Source organism: Thamnophis elegans, chromosome 1 (genome assembly GCF_009769535.1).
Source record: "Thamnophis elegans isolate rThaEle1 chromosome 1, rThaEle1.pri, whole genome shotgun sequence".
Taxonomy (NCBI): Eukaryota; Metazoa; Chordata; class Lepidosauria; order Squamata; family Colubridae; genus Thamnophis; species Thamnophis elegans.
In genome coordinates this window covers 29,322,441-29,347,112 of record NC_045541.1, presented here as the reverse complement: position 1 = coordinate 29,347,112, position 24,672 = coordinate 29,322,441, and the positions used below count along the sequence as shown (strand labels likewise).

The following is a 24,672-nucleotide window of genomic DNA, read 5'->3' as shown; positions in this document are numbered from 1 at the left end:
TGACAAAACCCAGTATTGTTGGAATTCAAATATAGAAGACTTAAAATTCAGTCATGAACTTGAGAGGAGGGGGGGGGACTTATTTTACTCAGTCATCACAAAGTTCAGTGCCACCTAGTGGTTATGCAGTGAAATGTTGTTATCCATTGTGCATTCATGTTGATAATGAATTGGCCACTCATGATTTGCATACAATGTATTAAAAGAGCTGCAATTTTGCCATATTGCATTGCTTTTTTATATTAGAAGTTTGATATACCTTATCAAGTACAATAACTTTTATTTATCTGGAAACATGGCCGTTCCAACCATGGTCCAGACAATAATAACTTGGATTGTATTCAATGTTATAATATGTCAATTATATCCACTTTTATTGACATATATGTTAAAGATAATATTTATATGATGGCAAAGGCATATATCCATGCAGTTTTTTTTGGCAATAGCATGGAATTTTGCCTTCTTCCGTGTATTTGATTAGATCATAGGATGCAATTATACTTGGGTTGATAAGAGAAAGACAAGAATTTGCAGATATAGCAATAGCACTTAGACTTATATACTGCCCCGTAGTGCTTTACAGCTCTAAGTGGTTTACAAAATCCTTAATTTACCAATCTCGAAAGGATGGAAAGCTGAGTCAACCTTGAGCCGATGAGAATTGAACTGCTGGCAGTCAGCAGAATTAGCCTGCAGTACTGCATTCTAACCACTGCGCCACCACTGCTCTTATCATATCATGCCCAAACAGTTTTATCTTTGAAGTAATCCACCTGGTTATGTTTTACCCCTATGGAAGTGAATACTAATTTCCTTATCTTTTTCTGAAGAAGCTAACTAGTCATGGTCAAATATGCAATTTAAGGACATTGTGATCTATGACTGTGTTGCATTCTGGGTAAAATTATCTTCACAGAACATGTGGATCAACTTTGAATGCAAAGCAATGCCAACAATGTATTTTCTTTCCATTCATTTCCAGATACAATTTAAAATCCTTGAGGTTACCTTTAAAAGCTATAAAAGGCCACCTATCCTGCTAGTACATATGGTCAGGGTAAGGCCTTTGGCCTGATCCACTAGTATTTTGAACTTGAAGGCAAAAAAAGGAAGAAGAGCATAATGTGCAGCCCCAGAATTTGGAACTCTGGTTACGTTCATCAAGTTTGTTTCTTTATGGAGATTTTAGGGCTGGGATCTTTTAATTTTCAAGATATTTCATCCATTCTCTATAGTTGATTGTTGTTGTTTTGGCTGTTTTGGAAGGAAAGACTGTGCTTGCTTATAATCATTAATCTAACATGGCCAATTTAATCCTCTTTTCTGGGCTTGCAGATGGACTCACTGAATATAAATTGAAGGATATCTGTAGAGTAGGCTGCCTGACAAGATGATGGCACAGATGGCTGGCTTCTAAGAGTGTTCTGCTGGGAACTCACTAGTCCTTTTACAACTTCAAGATCCTCTACATACAGCGCAGGCTCTCTGGGGGAATCATTAAATCAAACTGCTAGCAAGCAGCTGGCCTATAGACTATTCCTGAGAGCTAGCTGGCTAGCTAGTTCACAGTTTCCCTTTTCTCCTAAAGTATAAAGGGGGAAGGATCTAGGGAAAACTCACTTGGACATAGCATAGAATTTTCTTTAAGCCCATTTCTCTCCTGTCTACCTGTAACAAAAATATAGCAATTCCTGTATCCAACTCTGAAAATCAGAGAAGGGGCTACTATTTGCAGTTCTCATATTTTGAAGACATGACCATCTCCATGCATTGCCCATTTTAAGGCACTATTGTTTTTATTTTATTCTCAAACAAGTAAAGGATTTAGATGTTACCTAGGCTGCATGTTGTTTGTATGCTTCCTGGGCATCATCCCTAATTTATTTCTAGTTTGCACGTTGCCCAGAATATTTTGATTATGAATGGTCAATGTGCAGAAAGTATCCTGCCCTAATAACAAATGTGATCTAGTGGGCTTTATTTTTTACTGTCTTTTCTGTGGTTCAAATATGTATGGAATATAGGATCTGAGGACCGATCAATTGTGGTGGAATGTAGTCTTTATTCGCAGGAGAGAGACTGCATTCCAGAAGAAGTAGCAAGGTTTAGAATAGTTTGATTGCAAAAAAGAGAATTAAGAGGCTCCTCTCTAACAATTCCCAGTGCAAATAGTTGCTTTAGTTTGGCAAGATTCTGTCTACAGGTAAGGAACAATAAAAGAAACTACTCAAAAGGAACTCCTTGTGTCTTTCTTAGCTCTCGGGAGTGGGCTGACATCAACTTTCTACCTGAGTAAATTAAGAAAGATCTTACTTTTATTGGACATTATTATTTGTTCAAAATTGCAGTCTTCACCATATAGCAGAGGATTTTTTTGCAGGACAAATTATATAGAGACAAGTAAAGTAAAATCTGTGTGGCAATATATTTTCATTTGGCACATCACTGCATGCTTATGCAACATTCAAGCCGTTTTAAGCCGTGAAGTCAAATTGCCATTGAATAAACTTAACCCAGGAAACAGGCACCTTAGCTTCCAAGTTGAGATGAGATAGTAATCAAGGATTCTTCTCTCAGGAAAAAAAAAGTATGATTGCTTTACTTTCATCCTCACGTTGTTTAATAGAAATAGATGTCAGAATGGGAAAACTCCTGCTTGAGAATAAATATGTTCACCCAATTATGACCTGAGTCACCTTCTTGTGACATCATAATGTTGCCTGCATTGATGGGGCTCATTTTTCACTTTTGACTACAGACTTTGCCTGTGTGCAGTATAGTACTGAGCATACATGCAGGAGCATCATGGGTAAGGCTATATAATTGGGACAAGCAAGGTAAGGGAATGGAGCGTGGGATTCCCAGAGCTGCCTGCTGGAAGGCATAAAAAGGGATTCATAGCAATGAAAATAAATCAATAAGGCAGAAGCGGCTTTTATAAAATGGGGTTCTTTTGGAATCATTAAGGGCTGAATAAGAGGCATTCCCTTGCTGAAAATATTCATTCATGAACATTTTTTTTTATTCCTGAAAATAGCTTGGCTTTGTACTGTAGTATTCTACAGTTTTCTTTCCCCAAGAGGCTATTTGATTATCTGCATCAAACAGCAACAAAAAAGATAATACACACTAGCCTGTTTAGCATTTTTTTACAGTTCCTTACTCCCTCAGCAATTATTGAATTCAAATTCCTGTCTGTCATTGATTTGATTTGATTTGACCTTGGGAAAAACCCCTGCAGTTGCCTTTCGAGATATGTTTGATGCCTACGGCATGAACAGATTGATTTGATTGTTTCTCACTGGATTGAGAGAGAGAGAAAAAACCAATTTCATGAATATTTATAACCGTTTTACTTCTAAACACAGAGGTAGCACCCAAAAACCTCCAGACCACAAGAATTGTAGATGAATTAATCACAAGTAGAAGGTCAGCTTTCCACAATGCACGCAGTACTGTGTACACACACACAAATGTGGGCTGGGAAATGTAGAGCAGGAGAGTAAATTTACTGCTATAAATTTCTGCAGACAGAGAGAGGCAGGAGAGGAGGCCATAGATACAATGCAGAAGGAGTGGCAAGGAAGAATAATTAAAATTGCCTGCTCTTTCTGATAGTACAAGTCTCTTCCAAAAATGAAACACAAAGGAAAACAAAATCAAAATATATCTTATATAAGTGCCTTTAATTTCTCTTGGAGCAGGGGTGTCAAATTCAAGGCACGGGACCCAGATCCGCCCTTTGGGGATCTGGCCCATGAGTCTGCCACGGAAACAGTGAAGGACCAGCCCGCTGTGCCTCTACCAGCAACAGTGGAGTTCAGGAGGGCAGCACATGGCTGTCGCAAGCTCCATGTTCGCTGGCAGAGTGCTCAGGCCACCACAGGCACCCCTGACATAAGTGACATCAAGTTGACCATGCCCCCTGACCACACACACCCTCGAGGTCAAACACAACCCTAATGCGGCCCTCAATGAAATCGAGTTTGACACCCCATGTTAAAGAATTTAAAATATTCTGAATGAAAATATTAGGAATGTTTCTTAAAGCATTTTCAAGATTTTAAGTTAAAGCATTTTAAAAAATAATTTCCATATTGAAGCTTTGGGTGTGCGTGTGGGAACCCAGTGGTAGGTTCCTACCAGTTCAGACTGGTTTGGCTGAATCGGTAGTGGTTTGGCCATCTTGTTTTACAGTTCCGTTCATGCACAGAACAATTTTTATTCTACTGCGCATATGCGCACACTGTGCATCAAGTGCTCATGGTGTGCCCACGAGCAAACTGGTAGTGACTGCCGGAATCCACTCCCGGTGTGTGTGTGTGTGTGTGTGTGTGTGTGTGTGTATAAAATATTATACATACACACACACACACAATATTTTAACTACACAAGGGAAACAATTGCAACAATCTGAATCAATCTGGGGAGGATGATATTTTGGTCCCCTGAAGTCTGAAAAAGGGGCTGGAACTTAGTGAGAAATCTGACATGAGTGTTCACTACCTACCGTATTTTTCGGAGTGTAAGATGCACCGTTTTACACCCCACCCCCCAAAAGAGGGTGAAATCTGGGTGCGTCTTATACTCCAAATGTAGCTCTACCCACCCGCTCTGCACATCGCATTTTCGGGGGGGTTCCATGCGGCGAGGATCCTCACTTTCACATGGCGCCTGATTCCCAAAGCTGCCTGGGGAACTGTGATGAAATCCTTTCAACGAAAGCGTTTTTGGGCTGTAGGGTCCCCTCTCGATTCCAAAAAGGGTGCGTTCAGAGGCCAAACAGTGCATAGTGTTTCAGGTGACAGGCGGTTCCAGCACGCACTGCCACCTGAAAATGCTTCCTTCCCAGTTCCCCAATGCACATCGCAGAGCCACGCGTCCTCCTCCTCCTCTACATACTCACCGCCTATTTTCTCCAGGCCAGCACCGTCAGCTGGGGGAGGCAGGGAAAAAAAGCGAGGGGGCAGCGCAGTCGGGCGCAGGTGCAGGAACCCGGCACAGACACAGGGCAGGCAGATTAGAGGCAGCCGACCGATTGCCAGCTTGCCGGCTTGGCTGCTGGCCACCCACAGTGCGCAGGCAGTAAAGGAAACCCACATTGTGGCCGCTGCTGCCTCCTGCCTACGTGCCTCTAAGAGGCCGAGTAGCGGCAGCGAGATGTTTCCCTGCACAGACTAGCCAAGAGAGAGAAGTGGTGGAGCTGCCAGACTCAAGACTGCCTCCCCCAGCCAACGATACTGGCCAGGAGAAAACAGGTGGCGAGTCTGTAGAGGAGGAAGAGGACGCGTGGCTCTGCAATGTGCACTGGGGAACTGGGAAGGAAAGCATTTTCAGGTGGCAGCGCATGCTGGAACTGCCTGCCACCTGAAACACGATGCACCTGTTTGGCCTCTGCACGCGTCCTTTTTGGAATCGGGAAGGGGACCGTACAGCCCAAAAACACTTTCATTGAAAAGGCTTTCCACTGCAATTCCCCAGGCAGCTTCGGGAATCAAGCTCCGACCGAGGCAACGAAGATATTAGCCAGATGAATACTGATGGATGCTGCTGGGAAAGAGGCAGAAAGGTTTTTCCTAATTTCTCCCCCAAATGAAGGTGCAATTCTTCTACTCCGAAAAATACGGGTAGTTGTGTTCATTTCCCCAAACTGGCTCTTTCCAATATTGAGGATCTCTGGGCTATTTTACAACCCTTCTGACAAAATGGTTTTTTTCATTGCCATTTTAACTTTTAACAGTCACTAAATGAACTGTTGTAAGTCGAGGACTAACAAGAAGAACAAGAAGAATGTAGCTCTTTCTTTTCTACATTGCAATCGGCTGTTTTGGTAATTCAGAAGTATTTCATTTCAGAACCTTTGAACTCTTTGAAATAATCAACAAAGCCTGTATTGTACATGAAAAAAAAAGATCTGAACTCAAACCAAAGCGTTTCAAATTTAAACTATTGGGACATACACACAAACATCAACGTTGATTCAAGGATTAGTTTTGCATGAAACTAATCTTAGTGAACCACCATGTGAATGGCATTGGGTATTTTAATTTAGATATAAGTTTAAAATACAGCCTTTACACCAATTATTTCAGTAGTCAGAGTTTACATTTTTTTACATTAAAAGGAGGGAAATCACAGTAAGTTTTCTTGGTCCAAATTTTAGTGCTTGAAGCTTACGTTTAAAAAAAATTAAAATAAAAGGAGGGAGGAGGGAAGCACAGTAAATGTCCTTGGTCCACATACCTTAATGCTACTGACCATTAATTCATTGAGTATAAATCTCAAGATCTTAATTGCTTTGTCTGCAGTCAAAAATTTCCTTGGCTTCATTGCGTCTGTTCCCATTGCAGGTACATGTGACAGTAGTGCAGCTATGAGTGGAATTTTAAAGAGGAAGTTTGAAGAAGTTGATGGCTCCTCACCCTGTTCTTCCGTGCGGGAATCAGATGATGACATCTCTAGCAGCGAAAGTGCTGAGAGTGGTGATAGTGTCAACCCTTCCACTTCAAATCATTTTACCCGTAAGTAGTACAGTTACATTGCAAGGGGTTTTCTGCATTATAGACTATGAAGGTCAGTGCCTACGGCTTCCTCTGTATTCATCCAGTTTTCTACTGTACTGGAAATAGATTGAGTCCCAGAGCTGGCATCTCACAACAGGGGCAGTTGGGAAGTGTCCTCTGGGTGCTTTCCATCATATGGAGCAGATCGTTTGTATGAACTGGGTTTTAGATTGGGATTTTTAGATTGATGTAATGGGCACTCTTTAAATGTTTGCCATGGTGGACATAGCCAGTCTCGAAACACACATTTCCAGAAGGCAAATTGGTAAGGGTGTTCCACACAATACATCTAGCATCCATCGTAGCATGTTCCCAAGACTTCAGTTGACTTTGCCTTTTATCTGGGCAAGTGGGTGCACCTTCAGATAAAACACTAACTTCCATCCAGCTACCATTTTTATTTATGAACAATTCTACTAAGATCTGTGTAGCACTAGGAGTCACTGTTGGATATACAGTTTAGATACTGAGGCTGTTGCTTTCATTTGCAACATGTTTATTTCCATTTTTTTAAAAAAATAAAACAACTTGATCAGGGATTTTAGCAGACATTAAGGAAGATGAAAAGGGATGTGGCTAAGATGCTGAGTTTGTTGATCAGAAAGGTTGGCAGTTTGGCGGTTTGAATCCCTAGCGAATCCCTACTTGACCCGGCTTCTGCCAACCATGTAAAAATACAAGTCGAAAAATAGGATCCACCTTTGGTGGGAAGGTAACAGCGTTCCGTGCGCCTTCGGCATTTAGTCATGCCAGCCACATGACCATGGAGACGTCTTCGGACAGTGCTGGCTCTTCGGCTTTGAAACAGAGATAAGCACTGCCCCCTAGAGTCGAGAATGCCTAGCATATATGTGCAAGCGGAACCTTTACCTTTACTTTTTAAGGGCGATGATGGCAGGCACACTGATGTCCAAAGATGTCGAAACTGGTGAAACAAGGTCTAGAATATAAAACAGTCTCCAAGATGGCTTTTGTCAAGTTGTGTGAAAGCTTGCCTTTCAGATGATTGTTCAGCTGTTTCATTTATCATTCGGTTGTCTGAGCTGCACAAAGCATGATCTGCAAAGAATGTTATAGGATGCTCTTCTTAAAATCTTATGAATGCTTTAATCTCATGGATATTATTAGTTTAAGTCATTTGTATTTCAGATTCTTCTGTCTCACTGGCTGATGTGAATACTGTGTTGTGATTAGAAAAATGGGTAGAAGTCATGGAACTTTAAATAATCAAATAGGGTTAGTGGAAGACCTTGGACCCAAGTACAGCAATCTAGCAATAATTACTACGGTTATTAGCTTATGGTAAAATGTTTAATTTGCTTATTCCCTATTTTCATCAGTGTTTATAATTTAAATAATAACTGTAATAATCCAAACCTATATTATTATATAATAGTTTAATGGGTTGAGTGAGAGCTAGAGTCTGTGCTTCTGCAGCCTTTGCATTATAAATTGTGAGTAATCAAATGCTAAGCACAAAGTTTGCATAAATGAACTTGGCTCTGCAAAATCTAAGAAAGCCAATTCAGCCCAGTCATCTGACTCCTACTCATGTGGTCTCATCTCTGTAAATCATATTTATGGTTTCTGCTTATGAGACTAATCTAATAATTAAAGATTGATCGCACCGGAGATACACTTAAGTATGAAAGTATTGAGGACCAAATGTCAATTCTGATGGCTTCCTGGCAAGAAAAGAAAACGACAAAATATTCTAGTTGTGTGAATATAAATGTGAAAAGGAGACGGAGACAATGCTAGAGCAGTTATTTGTGTGAAATCTCCTCTTACTTTCTGGCAAGGAAGGAATAGAGCCCTGTCTGAAATCCTAGAGAGACACTACCAGTTGGGTAGAGTCTCTTTGGCCTTCTAGATATCATTATAATTTACATTCTGTTGTCCTAGGCCATCTACTATGTTCAGTAAGGTGGTTATTTCGAGATACAGTGTAATTGCTCCTTGCCTAAGTAGTATTGAAGAAGAGGAACCAATGGTCTCATTTGTTATATGATTATTTCTTCTGTTCTTTTGATTGGGGATAGAAAGGAGTGGCAACATGATAACCATCCATGTAAAGGTAGGGGTAATAGCAATAGCAATAGCAGTAGACTTATATACCGCTTCATAGGCCTTTCAGGCCTCTCTAAGCGGTTTACAGAGAGTCAGCATATTGCCCCCAACAATCTGGGTCCTCATTTTACCCACCTCGGAAGGATGGAAGGCTGAGTCAACCCTGAGCCGGTGAGATTTGAACCGCTGACCTGCTGATCTAGCAGTAGCCTGCAGTGCTGCATTTAACCACTGCACCACCTTGGCTCTAAGTGGGATATTTTTGGTAAGAAGCTATACAGTGAAATGTACTGGCAAAACTACTTTGAGGTAAGAAGTAAGAACACAATGTGATGAGTTATAAAAGGAGAAACAGAATTTATAAACATATTTAGCTATGTCTAGCTATAGATTACAACAATGTTATTTGAATTGGGGCTGCATTGAGTTAAGTTGTTGAGTTGAGATTAGTTGAGTTGAGTTGAGTTGCAGAAGAATCTTAACTTGGCAACTACAGTAAATAACACTATTTGCCAGGTAAATTGCCACATAAGGTTCCATTGAGATTTGTATTGAAATTATGGTATATTATAAATAGTGCCATCCCTGGTGTACATTGACAGTTGCTTGATATCTTGCCAACTTACCTCCTTGGGGACAGGAATAGTTCTGTTTTTATAATGGTGATAAATTATGGCTGTATGAGGTAGCATTCCAGTAGCATGAAGGCCAACTTTAAAGCCATTAATTTAATTGGCTGAAAAGTCTGTTTTACATTTCACAGTTACATGCATTGAACTTAATCGTTTTGACTCGAACATAAATGGGCATTTCTCTGTGTTTCTTTCTCACACAACAAAAGCACCCAGACATATTTTAAAAGCAAACATTATACAATGTTCTTCCCCCTTCCTCATGTCACAGGAATCTCATTAAGAGACCACTGTGGTAATGTTACTAAGTTATTTCCTAACTAATCAGGTTAATTAACCAGAAAAAAGAGGCATTTTCCAAGTGGGAGTCACCCCTCTATTCCAGACTCTGCATCATTTTCAGAAGTTAACCAGTAAAGTTCCTTCTAGTCCATGCATATAATAGTTAACATCTCATTATATGTTTTTTCTTTATTATTATTATTTTTGTCTGTCAAACAAGTAAATAAATAAGTAAATAAATAAATAAGGTCACCGATGCCCTACAGAAGTAAAGTTCTTCATAAGTAAACCTAATTGAGTGTGACAGTTATGTGGGCATATAATTGCAGTTCCAAAAGATAAATCAAAATAGAAGAAAGCCAAATACAGACACTTTTGCTTGCTATTATACAGGTGAAACTCAAAAAATTAGAATATCATGCTAAAGTTCATTTATTTCAGTAATGCAACTTAAAAAGTGAAACTAATATATGAATTAGACTCATTACATGCAAAGCAAGATAGTTCAAGCCGTGATTTGTCATAATTGTGATGATTATGGCTTGCAGCTCATGAAAACCCCAAATTCACAATCTCAGAAAATTAGAATATTGTGAAAAGGTGCAATATTCTAGGCTCAAAGTGTCCCACTCTAATCAGCTAATTAAGTCATAACACCTGCAAAAGGTTCCTGAGCCTTTAAATGGTCTCTCAGTCTGGTTCAGTAGGAATCACAATCATGGGAAAGACTGCTGACCTGACAGGTGCAGAAAACCATCATTGACACCCTCCATAAGGAGGGAAAGCCTCAAAAGGTAATTGCAAAAGAAGTTGGATGTTCCCAAAGTGCTGTATCAAAGCACATTAATAGAAAGTTATGTGGAAGGGAAAAGTGTGGAAGAAAAAGGTGCACAAGCAGCAGAGATGACCGCAGCCTGGAGAGGATTGTCAGGAAAAGGCCATTCAAAAGTGTTGGGGACTTTCACAAGGAGTGGACTGAGGCTGGAGTCAGTACATCAAGAGCCAGTACACAGTACAGATCCTGGACATGGGCTTCAAATGTCGTATTCCTCTTGTCAAGTCGCTCCTGAACAACAAACAACGTCAGAAGTGTCTTACCTGGGCTAAAGAAAAACAAGCCTGGTCTGTTGCTCAGTGGTCCAAAGTCCTCTTTTCTGATGAGAGCAACTTTTGCATTTCATTTGGAAACCAAGGACCCAGAGTATGGAGGAAGAATGGAGAGGCACACACTGCAAGATGCTTGAAGTCCAATGTTAGGTTTCCACAGTCTGTGTTGATTTGGGGAGCCATGTCGTCTGCTGGTGTTGGTCCACTGTGCTTCATTAAGTCCAGGGTCAACGCAGCCGTCTACCAGAAGATTTTGGAGCACTTCATGCTTCCTTCCGCAGACAAGCTTTATGGGGATGCTGACTTCATTTTCCAGCAAGACATGGCACCTGCCCACACTGCCAAAAGCACCAAAACCTGGTTCAATGACCATGGGATTACTGTGCTTGATTGGCCAACAAACCCTCCTGACCTGAACCCCACAGAGAATCTATGGGGCCTTGACAAGAGAAAGATGAGAGACATGAGACTGAACAATGCAGAAGAGCTGAAGGCCGCTATTGAAGCATCCTGGTCTTCCATAACACCTCAGCAGTGCCATAGACTGATAGCTTCCATGTCACGCCGCATTGAGGCAGTAATTGCTGCAAAAGGGGCCCAAACGAAGTACTAAGTACATATGCATGCTTATACTTTTCGGAGGTTTGATATTGTTCTATGTACAATCCTTGTTTTATTGATTGCATGTAATATTCTAATTTTCTGAGATTGTGGATTTGGGGTTTTCATGAGCTGTAAGCCATAATAATCACAATTATGATAAATCACGGCTTGAACTATCTTGCTTTGCATGTAATGAGTCTATCTCATATATTAGTTTCACCTTTTAAGTGGCATTAATGAAATAAATGAACTTTTGCACGATATTCTAATTTTTCAAGTTTCACCTGTATGTAGCTAACTGTAGTTGCTTTTCTCAATCTTTGTAAATATCAAACAATGTACTGAGGTACCACTGTAAATATTATATTCCTGATATTTACAGTGGTATCTTGGTTCTCATTGTTTTTACACAGCTCTGCATACATACATGGGGATTCAGAGGAGACAAGGAAGGCCCAGCAATGATTTGTGCGTCAAAATGTCGTGACATGTTTGATGCAGCTTACATGCTCACTTCGGATGTCATAAACATGTTATTTGTGCAAAGATGTCAGCATTTAGATGACATCACAATTTCCTTTGGTTGCTTCTGAGTGGGGAGGCAATCATTTGTCATGATTATGCTGTTAAAAAAAAACAGCAAGAAAATTTGTTTAGGTTGGGTTCCAATCTAGATATTTCAAGGAACTATCTAGGATCACTGCATCTTATGCAGAGACCTGTAGTGTTCTGTGTACCTGCATAAATTCCCTCTTGCTGAGATTCTCTTACATCTCATTTCACTACTTAAAAAACCTCTGAGTACCAAGGAAGGAAGGAAGGAAGGAAGGAAGGAAGGAAGGAAGGAAGGAAGGAAGGAAGGAAGGAAGGAATGAATTAGTGTTCTGACCCAGGCTTCACAAAATCACAAAACAGACTCCTTGTCCCCCAAAAGCCCCTTTTTATTTGGCTAATGTGAATTCCTAGCATTCACATCCCGGCAAAAAGCCGTTCAAGGATGAATTACAATAGCCGACCTTATCAGTCCTTGGATAGTTGCCAGGCTGATAGGTTCCAGGCTCAACACTGTAAAATGAAATACTTGGCAAGGAGTCTCTGTGAAGCACCAACTCAGATAAGCAAATCTTCACACTAACAAATGAACTAATTGTCTCCTGCAAACACTCCTCCCCTTTCGCTCCTATTTATTTCCTATGGGAGGGGCCATTCAGTGTCCACTTGTGCCTTTACTTCTGAGTTGACCCCTGTTCTTTAATTGTTCCCTTCCCCTGACAGCTCTGCACATGGGCACATCGGGAACAGGCTCCAGATGTTCTTCTGCCCCACTTAACTCCGACTCTGAAAGCAGCTGATAAATGTCAGATGGCCCTGGCCCCATCTCTGCCTCCGATGCAGAGACTTCATCAGAGCCCTCCCCAGACTCCAGGACTGATCCATGTTCCTCCCCAACCTCCTCACTGTCTGTGTCTGCCGCTAATCTGCTGGCCGCTGGCGGGCCACAATAATTAGGAGGCAAAATGACTATATGAACCTCTGAATTTTATTGATTTTAATTTTTTCTTCCAAATCTGGTCCCTCAAAAAAAAACAACCCTCTGTCCATTCTTTGATATCATAACATCACCAGTTACGTCCCATGTGACCCTAAAACCAATCAGATTAAAATGTAACCCCATTGCTACAAGTTACAAACTACTGTCCTCTAATTTAATCTGGATTTTATATGAGCATGAATTGCTACAGCAAATTATGTCTAAAAATCGCTTCTTTACCAGCCTAGACTGATTTGCTGCCATATTTACCATTTGAGCATCTAAAATTTTAGCGTAATGGCATGCACAATCTATCATGTTTGTTCAAGGGAAACCAAGTCATCCCTAAGTATCCCCAGAAGCTGAATTGCCAACTACTAAAATTTCCTTTCCCTGAACGAAATTTCACTTCATTCGCCTCAAGCTTATTGTTGATTCCAAGCATCAGCTCGGGATTTATTTATTTATTTATTTGATTTTTAAGGCTACCCATTTGCTGTCGCAGAGGGGAAAAAAGCTAGCTGTCATGAGAATTCTGATGCCACTGTATTTCGGCATTCTGAATGGCAGCTAATAATTCCATGCAGGTATATAAATGAGATAAGGGGACAAATGCCTTCCTGTCTGAATACATTCCCCTGCGCCATCAGTTGGAATCTGTCAATGAGGCAAGAATATCACTATTGTAAAAAATGGTCATGTATCCCTTGTCTGGATAGACAAACCAGCAGAATCCTGTAATCAGTGATATTAGATGCCATTTAGAGAGTTGACCAGCCTTCCCTCCTCTGCTTCTGCTTCATTTGCATTGCATCCCAGAATTCTGGGACTTGAAGTCCAGACATCTTCAAGTTGCCAAAGTTGAGAAACACTGTTCTAGATGTTTGCTGAAGTGTGTGTGGGGGGGGAGTCATAATTGAGATACAAGATCCCTGTACATGACATTCATTCAGATTTGGTAAGGCTTCCTTACTGATCTCACTTGGATGGGCATATTCAACTTGGAGAAAGGAGCTTTAGAGAGATCTAAGCCCTAAGGCCAGGGGTGAAATTCAGCAGGTTCTGACAGGTTCTGGAGAACCGGTAGCAGAAATTTTGAGTAGTTCGGAGAACCGACAAGTACCACATCCGGCTGGCCCCAGAATGAGGTGGGAATGGAAATTTTGCAGTATCCTTCCCCTCCTATGCCCACTAAGCCATGCCCACAAAACCTGTAGTAAAAAAAATTGAATTCACCACTGCCTAAGGCATACAGATAGTTTCAACGTACAGTTTACTGATCATTTGAAATTACAACAGCATTGGAAAAAAGTGACTTACAACCAGTCCTCACACTTATGACCATCATAATGATCTTGTGATCAAACTTCAGTTGCTTGGCAACCGGCATGTGTTTATGGTAGTTGCAGCATCCCAGGATCATGGAATCGCCATTTGACACCTTCCCCACTGGATTCAGAGAAACAAAGTCAATGGAGGAAGCTGGACCTACTTAATGACCACAAGATTCACTTAACAACTGCAGTGGTTTGCTTAACAACCGTGGCAAAAAGGTCATAAAAATTCATTTAACAACAGCTTTGCCTAGTATTGGAAACTTTGATCCAAGATGTAATTGTAAATCTATATTGCCTGCATAAGGCTTTAAAGCATAACCAGTATCTTGAATTGCACTGGAAGCTAATTGGTAGCCAATGCAGCATCTGCATTAGTGGTGTTATATAGGCAATTATAGGCACTCTCAATAATTAAATGCTAAGCCAGATGAAGCATCCAAAAAGTGTTCAAGGACTGGTTCATGTAGAGTTACGGTATCTATCCAAGGGCCCTAAGAGCATGTGTGAAGGAAAGGAAAGCTTCCTGTTCCAGAACTGGCACACACAAAATAATGATGGAAGCCCCTTTATGGTTCAGCTCCTCTGGAGTCTAGCAAGTTGAGGAAGGCTTGACTGAATAGTGTCACGTACCTATTATCCTCAGGATCCTGGGAATCCCTTTCATGAAATTGAGTCAAAAGAGCTATTTATTCATAGAATACACAAACATGTCTTTGCAAAAAGATAATTCTGTAGTTAAAAGAGTATTTAAAATCCATTTGGATTTGTGTCTGTAGAGATTCTCAGTCACCCAGGTCATGGTTGTCCTAAAGGTGCTTTTTTTCAGGAGGCAACTAGACTTTTTTGTTTTTACTTTTGAAGATGTTTCGCTTCTCATCCAAGAAGCTTCTTCAGCTCTGAAGGAACCAGGAGCACTACTCAGGTGACCCTGAAGACACATATAAACCTCTCCGTGCTTTAATGACCCTCTAAAAGGATGCAGATTACCAGCTGTCTGCAAGGAAGATAAATCCTTCCATTCTTCATGTTTCTGTGAGAGCTGAAGAAGCTTCCTGGATGAGAAGCAAAACCTTTGGGACGTTCAGATTTTAGTTTGCAGATATCAACATAGAAGGTCTGTTGTCCACATACAGTTCAGTTCAATAATATTGCCCTTGTTATGCAGGTATAAAAACACACATTCAGCTCCTTCTGATTTTGAATTAGTGGTCTTGAGGGGTCCGATTCCTTTTCCTGAGCTCTTACAGACTTCCCATCAATCATAGCTGTCTAACTGTATTAAGGCATCTCTGACATAAAAAAGGAGAAAAAAACATATTTGGAGTAAGATTTAAGTCCATGTCTGAATTTGATAGAAGTGTGCCATTGTTGGATTTGTTTTTTTTAAACTATATATGTTTAAGATGATAGTAAACTTTTATAAGGACGGGGTGGTTCAATGTCTTAAGATGCTGAGCTTGTCGATCAGAAAGGTCGGCAGTTTGGCAGTTCGAATCCCTAGCACCGCGTAATGGAGGGAGCTCCCATTACTTGTCCCAGCTTCTGCCAACCTAGCAGTTCGAAAGCATGTAAAAATGCAAATAGAAAAATAGGAACCACCTTTGGTAGGAAGGTAACAGTGTTCCATGCGCCTTTGGTGTTTAGTCATGCCAGCCACATGACCACAGAGACGTCTTTGAACAGCACTGGCTCTTCGGCTTTGAAACGGAGTCAGGAACGACTAGCACATATGTGCAAGGGAAACCTTTACCTTTAATCTTTTATCCAGGTAAATGTTCCTGGGATTGTTATCTTGAAGGCCCTTTTGAAAAGGTGAGATTACCACTGGAAAATTTCATCTCATTAAAGCAGCTGTGACATTTTTATTGTGCCAGCTGTGCTGCTTGCTGGATCATTTGCAACCAAATTTAAAACCTTCGATTCGGCCCGTGTGGCCCTTAAGATGTTTAATGGATATATTTCCTCCTTGCTTGCCTTATAGGACAGGCAAGTTAATGAGTAGAATAAAGAGGAACTTTTCTTAAATGGCCTGAGAACACTTTCTTCATGGAAGTTAGTGATTCAGTCAAAAGCCGTGGCAAGAAAAATTGTAAATGGGGGAAACTCACTTAACAACTGTCTCACTCAGCAACATACATTTGGGACTTAATTGCAGTTGTATGGCAAGGATTCCCTGTATTCTGTGTTTTTAGGCTTTTTAGCCTCAAGATTATATTATTTCTTACATTGTTTTTTGTGAGGGCGGTAAATGAGTTACATCACCCTCAGGTTGTCAAGGAGCCCTACGGTTGACATTTATTATAACATGCTTTTGACATCAAGAAAATAGCTGGAATTGGGAAGGGAAGTGCTCACACTTTGGATCTCAGCCAGGCAAACCTCAATTTATTTGTGCTTAGTAACTGAGTAACTTCTTTTTACAGTTTAAAAAAAAGGTGCTTGAAAAAGTTCAAAAGGTTTGACAATCGTTCACGCTAAGATTTGCACAAATGAGGCAATACAGGCTTTTCCCTTCCTACCGCAGGTTTATTTTTAAATAGCCTTACACACACACACACACACACACACACACACACACACACACACACTTCTCCCTCCTCCCCACCCACTTTCCAGCACCCTCTCCTAACTCTGGAATTCCCTGAGCTATTTCTTGATAGATTTCTGCTAAAGATGCACAAAGAACTTCTTTATCTAAGAGATGCTGAAAGTCTGGCTGATTCTTGAACTACCCTTTGTGACCTTCTGAAAAGTGCTTAAAATAGGGGTTTCCCCCCCAGCAAGCCTAGGGATCCCCTGGGTATGGGAAGCCTAGAGCTGACTGAATTATACAAGTAATCCCCGTCTTACAAAGTTACAGTGACACTGAAAGAAGTAACTTATGACCGTTTTCACACTTATGACTGTTGCAGCATCCCCATGGTCACATGATCAAAATTCAGGAGGTTGGCAACTGGTTCATATTTATGGGTTGCAGTGTCCTCGGATTATGCCATTCCCCTTTTGCGACCTTCTGACAGGCAAAGTCAAACGGGAAGCTTAACAAGTGTGTCGCTAATTTAACAACTGCAGGGATCCCCTTAACAAGCCAAGCAAGAAAGGTCGTAAAATGGAGCAAAACTCACTTAACGAATGTCTCACTTAGCCACAGAAGTTTTGGGTTCAATTGTGGTCGTAAATCGAGGACCACCTATCTTCCCCCTTGTGATCTTGCTTTTGCTTCATTGGTTTTATGGAATGTTTGGATCACTGGTTTTATTGTATACCGGCCAGAGTCACTTGGTATGAAATGAGTGGCCATATAAATTTTAACAACTAAATAAATAACACGGTTGGATCCAGTGGATGTGCTAAAAACACCAGGATGTGCTGAAACTAATCACATATGAATCCACAAAGATAGGTTTTAATGGGAGATCAATGGAAGGTCTCAGCTCAAAATTAGCATGTCTTATATAAAACATGAGAGCATGAATCAGCCATATTTTTTTAGGCAGCAAACTCCATTTTGCACTCAGTCATAGCCATTCCCACATACATAAATAAAAAGTACTAAAACTGAATCTGTAAGAAAAGATTAAAATTTTCATCACATTTAAATATTTAGTGCATGGGTAAAACTCGATTTCATCAAGGTTGCATCAGGCTTATATTTGACCTCGGAGGGCTGGGGTGGGCATGGCCAGGGTAGGTGTGGCCAGCTCACTGTCACTCGTGCCGGGGGCGACTGTGGTGGCCCAAGTGCTCTGTCAGCAAAAACGGGCTCCTGAGTTCGGTTTCCAGCTGCGACGCCTCCTTCTGCCAGTGAAAACTGAGCTCGCGACAGCCACATGCGGCCCTCCCGAGCTTCGTTTTTGCTGGCAGAGGCACAGCGAGCCGATCCTTCACTGTTTCCAGGTCTAAACATCCCACAGGCCAGATCCGGCGCATGGACCTTGAGTTTGACACCCTGATTTAGTCAATCTCAGAAAATATTCAGAAATCTGGCAGATTTTGTAATTTTGGGAGTTCTTAATTAAAGTTTTTTTTTTTCTTTTTGATTAAAAACATTTAAAGTCAGTGAGCATCTTGTTACCGAGATGATGATATGCAGAGGCACCTCATTTTCAATGAATGGATAGACGTGTAGTTTCATACTTGCAAGGGGGACTTTTCACTAGCCTACCAAAAAAAAAAAAAATATTCCAGATTTTGTTCTTGCTGCAAAGCAAAGTTGTTGACTCATCTGTGACAAATGTAAAGTAAGCAATGACTTGGGAGGGAAATTTCATAACGATCTTCATTTCTATTTTGTCCCAATATTTGTACAATAAACATGAATGGACTTCCATTTCCAGTCTCCCATTTTCAGACTGACTCCTACATTATATATGTGCCACCTCTGGCTCCTTAACTTAATGAAGTATTTCAGGGAACTTGAAAGCTGGCACACCTTTTTTTTTTGGGGGGGAGGGTATATATTGGTAGCTTCTGCCAACCTAGCAGTTCGAAAGCATGTAAAAAAATGCAAGTAGAAAAATAGGGGCCACCTTTGGTGGGAAGGTAACAGTGTTTCATGCACCTTCAGTGTTTAGTCATGCCGGCCACATGACCACGGAGACATCTTCAGACAGTGGTGGCTCTTCGGCTTTGAAACAGAGATAAGCATTACCTCCTAGAGTTGGGAACGACTAGCAATGTACGAGGAGAACCTTTATCTTATATATTGACAAGTATACTCAGTGATGGATTTGAGTTCCATTATCCAACTTTGCCAAGATAGAGAATGCTTCTTTTCAATATTGTGCTTTTATGACCAAGTTTGCAAAGAGTGTTGCAAAACAAGACAGAACTTCTGGGATTTTGATAGCTGTGTGAAAGATGTTACAGCTGATGTTGCTTCCATGACAGGGAATACCTGTTACATTTCCTGCTGAGGCACAAATGTTAATGCTTCAGGAATTCCATTCACTTTTGCATCTAGACACCTAAGATTGGGGACATTATTGTGATCATATACTATATGTCACTACATGAGTGTGTGAATCTCACTCCTTCCACCTGAATTTGCAAGACTTTCAAGCTGAACGTGTATTAGTACAGGGGTCCCCAATCTCTGGTCCGTGGCATGCCAGAAACCGGGTCACATAAACAAACAAAGTCCCATCTGTGGGATGCAGGCAGCACAAGAAACCACGCCCCCTCTGGTCAGAGAAAAACCTTTCTCCATAGAACCGATCCCTAGTGCCCAAAAGGTTGGGGTATAATACAAAGCTTTTATATTATAAGAGAATAGGCAGGGTTTGCAAAAAAAAAAAGGGGGGGGTTCATACTCTCATGTTTCAAAGCAATGCAGATTGACATTGTATATACCACAGATATCCACCTTTTCCCCATGATTGACCTTGCTGAGTTGGGGTGAAATCGCAACACGGTGTTCAAGGTTACAATTCAGAGCAGAAGCATTGCAACGATAGTTGTAAAATAATATAGAACGGCTGTGGCATTGGATTGGATTATTTACGGAGCTAATGGAATATGCTATTTGGAGATATAAATGAAACCTATGTATTGAAAACAATAATCTATTTCCTGGAGTAGGAAAAGATTGCACTGTAAGAAATGTATGGCTTAGGAAAGTATTTTAGTTCACAAAAAGACCAGAGCTCTTAGCTTCAATAAGATTAAAAAGTAATACGAGAGCTGCGTTTTCTTCACTACTTTTCCTGTAGCAGGAAAAGATTATATTACATTAGGGCGATGTCTCAGAAAAGTATTTTGGGTTTCTTTATAAAATGTCAGAGCTTGAGCTACATTGAAAGGGTAAAAGTAATAGGACAAGCTTTCCTTTTTGATATTAATTTTCTAGAGAAGTAGTACTCTTCCTTATGCTTTCAGCATCTTTCTTTGATCGATTTTACTGATCAAATCACTTGAAACTACTTCACCTTGAAATCTAAACGAAGAGTTTTAATAGCTTAATTTTAACCTGATTAGCATGAAGCTGTGGTCAAATGGATTGAAGAAGAGAAACTAGCTTTTTATTTATTATTTCTGATTTGTAAAAAATGTTATAGATTTGTGTGATGATTTTGTCTCAATCTTGATCCCTAGTGTTGCCTGGCATAGTCCCTGTAGTTTCCTTGGCACAGTTTTTAGAAGTGGTTTGCCTCCGCCTTCTTCCTAAGCTTGAGAAGGAATGAATGGACGATGATCATCCAGCTGTATTTTATGCTTAAGGCAGGACTAGAACTCACAGTCCCCTGATTTCTAGCTTGCAAGGGGCTTAAGAGCTACACCACTGGGCTCAGAAATAGATTAGTCAGCTGGATAGCAGAAATTATGGATGCTTTTTGGAGAATAAAACCTTCACCAGAGCACAGTTTGAAAAACACTATTGATGCATTGTTCTCCCTCATTTTAAAACAAATTGATTTCATTCTGGTTATGAAACTCTTCCTCCCTTGACAATAAAGAACTAATAAGCATCTGAAACCCAAGTTTAAAAGTCCTGTAAGTATTTCTGATTGATGGAAGAACAGACCGCAAAGCCAAAGGACTTAATTTCCTGAAGCTGTTTTAACTAGCTGCGTGCTTCTGGCTGTGGTTGTTAAAATATATAGCTCCACATTACAAAGGCTGTTAGCGTGTTTTATGATCCTTTTAGTTCCTCACTATTACATTTTTCCCATCATACCTGTGCAACTGTCACACCTGAATTACATAAATACAATTTATCATCTTGTGGGAATGTTGTTTTGCCACCCCCGGATGCGTCAGGACAGAAGAGTCAAGCAGCTTTTGCAACTGTACTTCATATTTTTCATTACAGGCGAAATGCTGCTCATGTTTCTATGTGGATTTATAAGAGGCACGACTAAGCAGTGGTATAAACAAAGTTTAAGTGGAGATTGTTAAAAAGGAGGAGGCCCTGTTTCAAAATGTATGCACATTACTTAGACTATTTGTTAACTTCATAAGGAAAGGAAGGAATATTCATTTGTAAAAGAAGTCTGGAAATATTGTAGCCTTAATTACTTCGTTTATTTCTGATACAATAATTGCACTGAATAATCTCTTTGCAGTCTAATGAGAATTTGTATGAGAATGCCAAAATCTGATGCAGTAGAACAGGGCTGTCAAACTCGTGGCCCATGGGCGGAATGTGTCACCTGCTGGCCACGCCCACACCTTGTGCAAAGGGGGGGGAGTCCCAATATGTCACGTTGCACTGCTGTGATGATGTGAGTTTGACACTCCTGTAGTAGAAGATCTAAAAAGATGGTTTACTCATTCTAAAAAAAGATATAAAAAGACCCAGAGATTAAACTGGCAAAATCTTACAAGGTTAGAGAAGTTCTAAGATTTCTAATGATGATGATAATATTAATGATTTATGCATCTCTACCTTGAAAATGTTGCCAAATCAGAAACTTCATTATTTCAACAATAAGCATAAATGAGCTGGATTTGAAAGTAGACAAAAAGTTGTTTATTCATCCCTCTATTATAGAAACTTTAAATGAAACATTGAGCATGTAAAATTTTTATTAAGACTCTAGGCAACTGAAAATCTTCCAGTTTGACAGCCTACTCAATAAATGTAAGGAATAAAATAGAGCTATCTTTCCTTTGATTTCAAAACTGTGACCCATTGGGCCATTCTTTCAGAGATACTTGCTTACCTAAATGGAGAAGCAGAATGACTGCAAGCAGTCAAGGAATTCCTTGAGTCAAGGAATCCATTGAGAGCAGGGACGAGTTCCAACTTCCTGCAAGCTTCTCTGTTGATGAGGCTTGTGGGAAGCTGGCAAAGCGCTTGGAAAACACTCGTTCTCCTCGGCTGTCCTTCAAAACTGCCTGCCACTTTTCTGAGGGGAAGTGGGGACAAAATGAGCTGTGGACCATTAGGAAAAATGCACCTCACAACCCTCCCTCAGCCCATGTCTCTATTTCCCTTGATTCCAGGGGTAGGATTCAGCTGGTTCAGACCGGTTTGGGTGAACTGGCAGTTCTGGTGAGCAGTTTCCCCCTGCTCTTTCCTGTCCTATATTTCCCTGTTTTTTAGCTCAGCTGATTCACGCGGCACAACGGATTGCCGCGTGTCAGCTGTTTTACTCGCTGGCGCTGACATAGAAGGTAATTTTTGAAGCTTAAAATGGGCGATTTTTTTTAATGCTGCATGCATGTGAGTACACACTCACTGAACTGGTTGTTAAACTGGTTGCATCCCACCACTGCTTGATTCCCTTGGTTAAGTCTGATGTAAGAATAGAGCAATTACTTCACCCCTGTTTTAATCAGCTATCCTAACTAGTTAATTGATTTGACACTTATCAGTAATGGTAGGTGGGAAAGATCTTGGAGAACAGGCCAAGAAACTTTTAAGGAACGATCAGATAACACAGAGCATATCCCCCAGCTGGACTGCAGGCAGGACAGGAAGCTCTGAAGGGAGCTTCCCTTGTTTCTTCAGCTGTAAAGGAGACGGTGGGAGATATATACTTTCAGGCTTGCTAGATTCTGTTTATGTAGCTTTACAATAAGGTAGAAAATAGACATCTGGGTATGTTTCCTGTCTGATCTACCTAGGAAGGCTGACATACTTTGACTCGTAAAAATGAACATGACATGCCGAATTAAGCTTGTATGCTGCTTTTAGGAGGCATAGTACAATAGCTGCAGCTCTGGACAAGTGGTTAAAGAAGACAACCAAGCAGGGAGCTTCATTTTGTCTGGCATTTTCCCTGTATCATTTAGACATGGTTCCAGAGGCATCTGGAGCAAGTCACCGTTTCTATGTTGTGATGTTACAACACGGGTTCTGCCTCTCAGGTGCGTAACACGCACCTTTGTGTCATGAGTACAAAAGGGGCAAGTGTCAGGGTTCCAAATAGCATCCAAAAGTAAATCAGAATCCAAGGCAAAGTATTGCCCAAAGTTCCAATTTATTAAGAGAGCCATGTTGGCACATCTAGGAAGACACAAATTTGAAAGCTTCCTGGTTTTCCCCACCCAGTTGAAAGTTCAAGACCTTGCCCCCACACCCACAAATCCATCACATGGTCCAATCTCCCACTTCCATGCTTGCAGTTCCCCCCATCCAGTTCCAGTCGGGTGCAGAGGTGCAGAGACAAAGGATGACCCTTGACTTTCTAGAAAGAATTTTGTTATGACTACATAGCATCTGACTCCTTGCAATCCCCCCTCCCATTTTCTCACAGTGGAAAATGCATAGTAGAATATTAGAAAGAGTGGCAGGCCAAAGATCCAAAAGAAAATATGGCTGCAGGCCTGACAGCAAGAGTTTGCATTGCAGAATCAATCCCATTGTTGGCATGCTTCCCACCCCAACCGTTTTAGCCTAGCTAGTGGATGGCAGCGTTAAGGGTTGAAGAGATGGATAAGCAGGGCTTGGTTTAAACTTGTCCCTTGTTTCTGTTCCAGCATCCTCGATTCTGAAGAGCGAGAAAAGGAAGAGGACCAAAAATGTCCATTTTAATTGTGTTACGGTATACTACTTCACCAGGAGGCAAGGCTTCACAAGCGTTCCCAGCCAAGGAGGCAGCACTTTGGGCATGTCCACTCGTCACAACAATGTGCGCCAATATACCCTGGGGGAGTTTGCCATGGAGCAAGAACGGCTTCATCAAGAGATGTTAAGAGAACATCTCAGGCAGGAAAAGCTGAACTCCTTAAAACTCAAGGTAAAAAAAAAATAGGAGGGGGGAAGGGGGATCCTTTTCCACCGATTCCAACATATGGACGCAAAACATTAACACTGGGCTTGGCACTTGATATCCTGGGCAAGGTGGCAGTTCCACTTCTGAAATGGCTGTAGTTCAATCGCCTCCAACAAGCTGGCATTGACCCTGTCTCTCGTATTAACTCATCAGATTTTTTAATAGGCTTCCACCTGGGCTCTTTAAGACGATCGTTTTCTTCCTGCTATGCAGCTACGATGACAATTCGTTCCACCCCATCAAAGTTCCAGCTTTGATCGGGAAGCAGATATAGTTAAGCCAGCTGCAAGGTGTTGGATTGTTCTGCACAAAAGAGATTTTTGAACTGATATTCAGGAAGGTTTTCTCTTTGAATCATATGACGGGCTGCTGGGAAAATTGCAACAGCCAACTGTGCTTGCTCTGTGGGATATCCAGTTGCACAAAACACTGAAACCCACATCTTTCGGTTTGTATAGGAGCTTATTTTGATTCTCTAGAAAGTGATTCTCTATAGTGAACACACCTGCCATGGATAGGTCTGATATTGTTTACCTGGATATGTGTTGCTGTATGCAAGATACTTGATACATTCCCTCCTCCCTTTTTTTAAAGGACATCCTATGCCAGTGATGGATAACCTTTTGGTTTTCTAGGAACCCGGGGAAGGCAAAAACTGCCTCCCCCGCGCCCCCTGGAGGCCCTCTGCAGGCCGGAAACGGCCCATTTTCCAATTTCCAGTTTGAGCATTGGGCTGTTTTTCACTCTCCAGAGGCTTTAGGGAAGCCTCCTGAAGCCCCTGGAGGGTGAAAAACAGCCCAGCGCACAAACCGGAAGTTCAGG

The 24,672-nt window shown here is 41.0% G+C and overlaps 1 protein-coding gene across 1 annotated transcript in view; it reads left to right on the top strand.

Moving 5' to 3' along the window:
• Window positions 1–24,672, top strand: part of CSRNP3 (cysteine and serine rich nuclear protein 3) — a 43,534-nt gene that overhangs the window by 11,372 nt on the left and 7,490 nt on the right. Inside the window, exons 2-3 of the mRNA XM_032210512.1 lie at window positions 6,354–6,524; window positions 23,555–23,814. Coding sequence (XP_032066403.1) covers window positions 6,377–6,524; window positions 23,555–23,814 — 408 coding nt within the window. The 5' untranslated portion in view covers window positions 6,354–6,376. The remainder of the gene's footprint in view (window positions 1–6,353; window positions 6,525–23,554; window positions 23,815–24,672) is intronic.